Here is an 8,507-nt window from a genome sequence, read left to right on the forward strand (position 1 = left end):
ATACATATACAGTATATATATATATAGATATCGATATCTATATCTAGATATCTATATCTATATATAGTTTTAGTGCAGGAAGGCTTTGAACAGCAAGTACATAGGAACTGACCTGAGTTTAGTTAGTGTCTAACAAAGAGGGTGCTCCCTAATGGGTTCCCCAAAACAAACAAACTGCTATTTTAGTGTTCTGTTGGCAGTCAGCCTGTTCACACAGCAGCAGGTTTCCACAATAGAGCATGTGGGAGAGAAAGCTCTGAGCAGAGTTATCTTGCATATATAAAAAGGTCTGGCTACCAGGTAAAATGTGGACCAAAGAATGGAGGGTATATTTCCCTTAAAGCCATACAAAGCCCCCAGACTCCAGGAGCAAGAACAGGACTTAAGATTCTGATAAAACAACACGTTTGCTTTCTCCATTATCATTCATAAATTCTGAAGCCCCTCATTAGGTGTAGGTGAGAAACCTAGATGATATAATGTGTATATATTTTAATCCAAGTACTACATAATGCTACATCAAGAAGAATGTGTGTGCATATATATATGTTGCAGAACATTTTAAAAATACATACTTGTAAGGATTGTCAGCAGGAATAAATACTCTGTGTAGGAGATGAGTCCTGTAGGAGAGAACAGACAGAGGATCAGACAATAGTGTTCCTTCTCGGTAATCACCGTCACACACCGCAGGCATTACAGCTCATTTTTATTAGTGACACTGCAGTTTACATTACCTTGTCACATTTACACAAATAAAAGCAAGGCAGAAAAGTTTCACATTTTTCATTGTTATCATTAACACTCCAAACGAGCAAAACAAGCTCTTAAGTTTGTGGCAGCACAGAAAAAACAAGCATGTTTTATTTACATTTTGTACTCAATAAAACTAATAATATTTTACAATAAAAATACTTCTATTAACCACTTCATGAACTGTTTAAACCAAATATTTGGTTCAATCATTTTTTAAAGCTCTTTAACTTCACGCACAAAATAGCCATACGTCATATTCAGCACTCTGAAATAGTAACTAAAAAAGATCAAATTGTTTAAAGTGAACTTTTATTCAGAGAAGATCCAGCAAATGTATATTAGTTCGGTACAGCAGACACTTGCTTTTACCTTCCTGCTGATCTTATTTAAAGAGTCCATGTCCCCAACTTAAAAAAAATAAAAATAAAAGGGAAAAATGTATTTTAATTGTTGTTTTTCCTTTCCATAAAATAAAAATGAAAATAATAATAATAATAAAAAAAATATATATATTTATTTTATTTACCTGCAATGTTCCTTTAAACTTACTAGAAAAATTGACTACTCCAGTAAGAGTCACCACCTTATCACAAGGAAAATATGTCATCAGCACACCTCTTGCTCTAGAAGTTCATCTTTATTGACATTCTTTCAGCTTCTCAGAAGGATCAGAACATCAATAAAGACGAACTTCCAAAGGGCCATCATCAGAGCAAAATGTAATGGAGGATAAGCGTTGCGTGACTTTTGTAAATTCTATGTTGCATTTACATTAGTAAGAGTAACAGACTGGACCTGTAATATACACCAGAAGAGCTGTATTGTCTGCTCTCTTCGTATGCAGAAAAATGCCCCCCAATTCCCCACCCACCTTATGGACTCTTTACACATGAAATTATAGGCTGCACAACTCCCCATTGCTACCTCTTACTGGTACCAACTTTTGTGGACTGCACTTTCCTTAGGCGATCAAAATGCTGCAAGCTCTATTTTGATCGCACCGGACTGCAGACACAATGTGCCTTGCTATCCTGTGCGGGCGATTGCATTGCGGCAAGAGGGCATGGCTACGGTGCCATTCACTTCAATGGCCCGCCACGACCCCTCTAGCCCGACAAAAAAAGGGGGCCAGCAGCAATGTGCGGCAGTGCGTTCCGGCCAGAATCGGGCTGGAGCGCACTGCATATGGTGTGAACGAAGCCTTATAGTATTAAAGGGTTTCTAAGCCCTCCGGCGTTTTTGCATATACAGTATCTACTGCTAGCAAGCAGTAGATATATGCAAAAAGTTTTTTTATAAAAAACGCTTTAACAGCAGTGCCGGGGGATGAGCAGAGACTCAAGGTAAGTCTATGGACGCGTGCAACCGCATGCAGACACCGCCTGCAAGGACAGAGGAGTCAGCGCTGGTTCGGAGAGCCGCCGCACCGCTAGAGGGACAGATGAAAACATCAGGAAAGAAGATCGGATTAAGAAACCTCATTTAAGGTAAGTGCTGGCATTAACATTGGGGGGACGGAAAATATTTTTTGCCTTTAACCGCTTGAAGACCAGGTGTTCAGACCCCCTTCCTGGCCAGGCCCTTTTTCAGTATTCAGCGCTGCGGTACTTTGACTGACATTTATTCCGTCATGCAACGCTGTACTGAAATGAATTTTATACCATTTTTTGGGGACAGATAGAGCTTTCTTTTGGTGGTATTTATTCACCACTGGGGGTTTTATTTTTTACTATAATAAGAAGAAATTACTGAAAATTTTGAAAAAAAAAAGTTTTTTTTTTACATTATGTTATAAAACAACTAATATTACCCACTTTTTTGGTAAAATATAAAAGATGGGGGCACGTTGGGCAAATAGACAAACATGTCAAGCTTAAAAATTGCGCGCACTCGCAAAAAACTAGCATACCCAAAATTGGCCATAGGCGGCGCTTTAAACGCTTTTACAGCTCATCAGTTTAGTGTTATCAGTGATTGATGGCCCTAGAACTATTGCTCTCATTCCGATGTTCGCGGCGATATGTAACATGTGCGGGGTAATGGGCGCAATCGTCATTTTCACAGGTATGCGCACCTGACGCATGTTTAAATGCGTGTATGTAGGGGTGGGGAATTCTTTTTTTGTGTGTAACTTTTTAAAAATTGGGGGGTAAACTGTAAATTTTTTTTCTATTTTTTTCCCCACTTAACTTTATTGTTAGGTTGAGGGCTGAGAAACCCCTCTATGTGATAGCAAAAGAGGTGACAGGTCCTCTTTATGGAGACATCAGGGGTCTCCAAGACCCCTAATGTCACCTAGGACCCCCCTGAAGAAGCAGAGATCTGCTTCATCAGCTTCTCTCCAGCATCTGAAGCTGGAGAGTGACACGAGAATGCGGAAGTGATGTAATATACACCACTTCCGCATTCTGACAGCGGAGAGGGGACCAGAGGGAGGTCATGTAACGACCTCCCTCTGATCCCCTGTGACAGAGGCAGTATGCTGGTCCCGGGCTCACACCGGAGCCCGGGACCAGCTTGGCAGCGGGAGGGGGGGGCCGTGGAGGAGGGGGGGGGGGCGCGCGTCACAGGACCTCATGCAAGCGATCTGCCGGCTCTATAGCCGGCGGATTGCTTGTATAGTAACGGGCATCGCTGCCCGTTTTAAAATGACCGGCATTTCCCGCTCGCACGTGGAGTAACAGGACCTGTATACACGCCCAGTTACATCCAAGAAGCTCCCGGCCGGCCGTTGTGCATTCACGCCGGGAGGTAGCTAATGTCACTTTAAGGTCTGGGTGTTTTTTAACTTAAGGCATTCTCTGCATTAAGGTAAAAAACCCCAGTACCTTTTGTACTCCCCCATCCCCCCCCACATTTACCTGTTAGCACCTCATGTCACCGCCGCCAGTCCCCGCACGATCCTCCGTCCCGAACTTCCTAGGTGCGGGGGAGGAGATTAAGGGCAGAGGAGCCATAGGCTGCCATCAACCAACCTGCTGGGTGGAGAGGAGGGGTGTGGCCTGCCGCAGGGCTGTGTGTGTCCATTGACACACAGCCACTGCAGGAACACGCATGCACGGGTGCCTCCGTAGCAGCCGCTTAGCTGCTGGCAGCACCCGTGCAGGGGGCGGAGAGACAGTGATATAGGGACCCACTAGAAAACAAAGAATTGAAAAAAAAAAATAAGAACAGATCTGGACACGATCTGTACCACCCTTATATATACGAGCCCAAGGCCAGACAGAAACTTTTCTCCCTCCATTTTATGATAATGTTCTTTAAACAAGGTGAATGCAACCCCTTTAACCAGTTGCCGTCCGCCCGTTGAAAAAAAACGGACGGACAGCAATGCTGCATTAGCGGGTTGCCGTCTGCAGACAGCATTTTTTTTCTGCTCGCGAGCGCCCCCTAGCACGCGCACAAAAAACCCATGCAATGCATAGAGCCGTTACCGGCTGTTTAACATATACCCGATCGGCGGCTCTATAGCCAGCCGATCGTGTATATGTGCTGGTGTGTGCCCCCCTCCCCCCCCACATCAAACCACAATTAATAGAACATTTGGTCTAGTTAATGCACAGGTGTCATTCTCAATGAAAGCCAACACTTCTACGGCAGTGTTCAACAAACAGCACTGAATTCAATGTACCCAAAGTGTAAAGCAAGGGGCTGGAAAAGGCAGGCCTCATCCCTGGTCTGTCAGAGCACACCGAGACACATTTCAAAGCCTCACAGGCACTAGTGGGATTAATCACTCAGCTGAAGCTTAGAGAATACAGAAGACATTTCAGTGTGGCATGTTTAAACACTGCTTATGGAAAAGTAAACATAATTTACTTCCGTTTACATTGAGACAAATTAATAGACAATGAAAATGTATTGGCCTCTGACAGCAAAATAAAGTATGCATTTTTAATTAGGTAGTAGAAATAACAATTGTCATTTTTCCAGCACAATTATCTCAGAATCTCAATAAAAACAAAATAAACCCCTTTATATTGAATAGGGCCCTCCCAGCCAGTTAATTAGGGTTTCTGCCTAATGATCCTGCAGGAGGCGTTGCAGTCGGTATACTGTAGGGATGGTGAGGGTTGTTAGGTAAGAATATAACATGGGTAATGTATTTACAATACATTTCACTTACTCTCCAAAATCCATTAAGTAGCTAACACACTGTAAACCAAACAATTTCTAGCATAAAAATAATACTGCACCCTCACAAGTGTATACCTCACAAATAAGGCACAACATCTAAATATCATAAAGATATATAGAGCTAAAGCTAAAAACATATTTATACATAACATGTGCTAAGATCCTGGATAATTTTATAACAGATTGTAAACGCAATCACTCTAATAATATATGTGTGCCATACAAACAAGTGATCATAATAAAAGTTTTTTATAACAGTCCATATGTGATTTACAGTAGGTGTGAAAAATTCAAATCCTGTGCTTCAAACACTTTGTTTTTTTACTCACATCTAAAACACATATGGATCGTTATAAAGTTTTTAATATGACCACTTATTTGTTTTGCATATATATATTATTCTAGTGAATGCAATTTATTGTTGTATATTATCACAGGTTTTTAGCACTTGTCTTGTCTATAGCGTGCCTTTAGCGTTGCTTTTGTGTGTATTTTAAATCATAAAAATAGACTATTTAAATAAAATGATTGTTTTCACCATTTTTCATCCTTTGTTCAATAATGACGCTTCTTGTCACCTGCATCCTCTTATCAGTCAATTATTTTCTATAATGCATGCACTCCAGTGATAGCTGCATGACATTACTCAGTGACAACAATGGTTCTATCAGGAAAATCTGGCTTGCTCACGTCCAGCACAAGCAGCTGCGGGCATTCGCAGGTGAGCCTTCTTGCCAGCAAAATTGTGCATACCCGTGCACCTATGCGTGCATGCCCGTGTGTGCGCGCCTATTTCAAACCATGGCACTAAACACCCTTCACATATCCAGAGCTGAGAGTTCTTTAGCTAGTACTCTGTGTCCGTGAATCTGATTGCTGTTTCTTTTCTGTGACTGACTCAGCTTGAATCTCCACTATATCTGCTATCTTCCTGTGACTTGGTCTGCTTCTCGACCCTTCTCTTGTCTGCTGTTCGCCAGTTACTGACCCGGCCTGTTCCTGACTTTGCCTAATCATTTGCACTGCATTGGCCGCAAAGGCTGGTTTGCTCCTGTCTGCATCCTCTCTTCTGCATCATGTGCCCTGGTGTCACCTAGAGCTTTGTCTCCTGCTGGCAGGCCTTCTTCTGTCCCTGCATCTGCTGTTTCCACTATCAGAGTGTGTGGACAAGAGCATCAAAGGAGGGCACCCTCATTATCTCAGACTGCTACCGAGGTACATGACAGGTCCACACCATAGTAATGCGTGATGAAACGGGTACTTTCTGAATCCCTCGTGATAGAGTGACAACACAGGAAAACCACAGGTAGACAGGGACAGAGCATTGTCAGCCAGTAACAAATTATTATACAGGATTTATATAGCGCCAACAGTTTGCGCAGCGCTTTACAATATAGGGCAGACATTACAATCACAATACAATTCAAGACAAGATGGTAAGGAGGGCCCTGCCCTTGAGGGCTTACAATACCACCTGAACAAGGACCTTCATGGCAGAATCACCAGTTTTTTTCTTTTAAATAAAAGCTGCAAATTGAAAAATATTGAAAATGACTTTTGTACTTACATTAATATGTTATAGCTTACTTCTGATTTTGTAATTGGATTTACATATACGTTAAGGCTGGGTGCACACTATTGCATTGTGATAATACACTTTACATACATTAGTCTGCTTCGGTGGCATTTAAATTCAACAGTACTCCAACGTATAAGAGCATTGCACCTGTACTGCAGCATGCCGCCACGCTCGGCAATACACTATTGTGAGTATTGTTGCGTCCCTGAAAAAAAGGTAGGTGCATTTTTTATTTTAAAAATGAATGGGATTCTCCGCTCCTCCAAAGACCTCCAGAACTTTTCTAGAGTCTCTCCCATCCTCTGGAACTTCCTAACCCAACCTGTCTATCTCCCACTCTGTCTGCCTTTAGGCGATCCCTGGAGACTCATCTCTTTAGGGAAGCCTATCCTGCCTCAACGTAACCGCTGAACTATTACTTTCTCAAACAACTCATTCCCACATAGCTACCACCTTTTGTATCATTGTCCCCTCCCTTTAAATTGTAAGCTCTCACGGGCAGGCCCCCCTAACCAGCTTGTTTAGAATTGTATTGTAACTGTAATGTCTTCCTTATATTGTAAAGTGCTGTGCAAACTGTTGGTGCTATAAAAAAAACCTGTATATTCATGATCAGTGGTATTAATGCCCTAAAATAACCTTCCCAATCTTTTATAACACAGAAGAACCCTTAAAATAAAAGTTCAGGTCACAGGAAGCCCCTGCACATAATTACTTTATCTACAGCTCATAACACATTACCAGAAAGTTGCGCTATAAGAATAAATAGAAAAAGGAATGTGGTGTACTTACACCTAAGGCTGCTTTATACAACAAATTCATTTTTAATAAGTATAATGAAATGAAACTAACAACAACAGTGGCCAGAAAATAAATGCAGATGTAGTGTTCCCTCACATTGGTAGTCAGCAGAAAAATGTCTGCTTATGTTGATGGTCAGTTGAGATGTGCTCCTTAAATTTTTGTAAGGAGCACAACAATGTAATGTAATCAGTGGTAATCGGTGGGAGAAGGGTCCCATTACTGGTCAGGAAGCTGAATTAGGTGAACGTCACTGGCAGGCTCAACAGGTATTTGTGGGACTTTGCAGGGGGGCCAAAAGAAAACATTAAATGCAGATGTACTTATAATTAAGTGCTGCATCATGTATTTTTTTCCATGGGAGACCATAGTTATACTTTAATGTGCATTACTACACTAGAAAGATGCAAACCCAGTCTAAGAGTTTAGCAATTTCTTGCATTGCTGGTCAAATATTTCTCAAGACAGGCATTATTCCAATGCCCTCTTATAGGAAAATATGCTGTACTGCTGTAAAATTGTGAAATTAAATACTGGGATTTGTAAATTTTGAACAAATAAATATGGGTAAAAAAAATGTGGCAACACCACTGCCTCTTTGATGTGAATGGTTGTGAAGAGAGATGTCAGCACTGGACAATCTTCCACAGGAATGTGTGTTTGCAGAGCACAAAGATTTATAGTGAGAAGGCTGCTGATCATGGATTATGGTAATAGTCTTCTAAACTAATTTTAAATAATGGAAGTACCTGACAAAGTCTCTCTGGCAAAATTAGGATATTTGGAAACAAATGTGGAATACCTCCAGTGTTTCTAAACACTTTTTCTGTTAAGGATACAATACTAGATAGCACCTGACAAGAACTGGTGAGCTAAACACAAGAGTTTGTTCAATTCTTTCATACTTTTGCTTATTTTCTGTACAATGCTGAGATATTGATTCAAAGCAGAACTACAAAACATCCTCTCATTTGAAAGAAATACCACCATACCTTGTAATAACAGCTATTGGGGAGATAGCCTGACATCTTTGGAAAAAGAAGTAGGATTTTACAATTCACTAAAATTCTAAATTAGGCTCAATTACCAAAGCTACCAAATCAGGATAATTCCAAAAATATATATTTGTTTTTACTGACTGGTGTGGGCATTTACTCAGTATTGTTTTGTATTTTTGTATGGCCTCTTGTAGAACATTGTGTCTAGGAACAGCCTGTGCTGCACTACCTGCTAG

At 41.1% G+C, this 8,507-nt stretch overlaps 1 protein-coding gene across 1 annotated transcript in view; it reads right to left on the minus strand.

The window, feature by feature from the left end:
* Positions 1–8,507, minus strand: part of MICU2 (mitochondrial calcium uptake 2) — a 280,638-nt gene that overhangs the window by 60,310 nt on the left and 211,821 nt on the right. The window contains exon 5 of the mRNA XM_018564948.1: positions 576–623. Within this exon, the coding sequence (XP_018420450.1) occupies positions 576–623 (48 nt within the window). The remainder of the gene's footprint in view (positions 1–575; positions 624–8,507) is intronic.

The sequence above is a fragment of the Nanorana parkeri genome, unplaced genomic scaffold (assembly GCF_000935625.1).
Source record: "Nanorana parkeri isolate BGI_ZX_2015 unplaced genomic scaffold, ASM93562v1 scaffold799, whole genome shotgun sequence".
NCBI lineage: Eukaryota > Metazoa > Chordata > Amphibia > Anura > Dicroglossidae > Nanorana > Nanorana parkeri.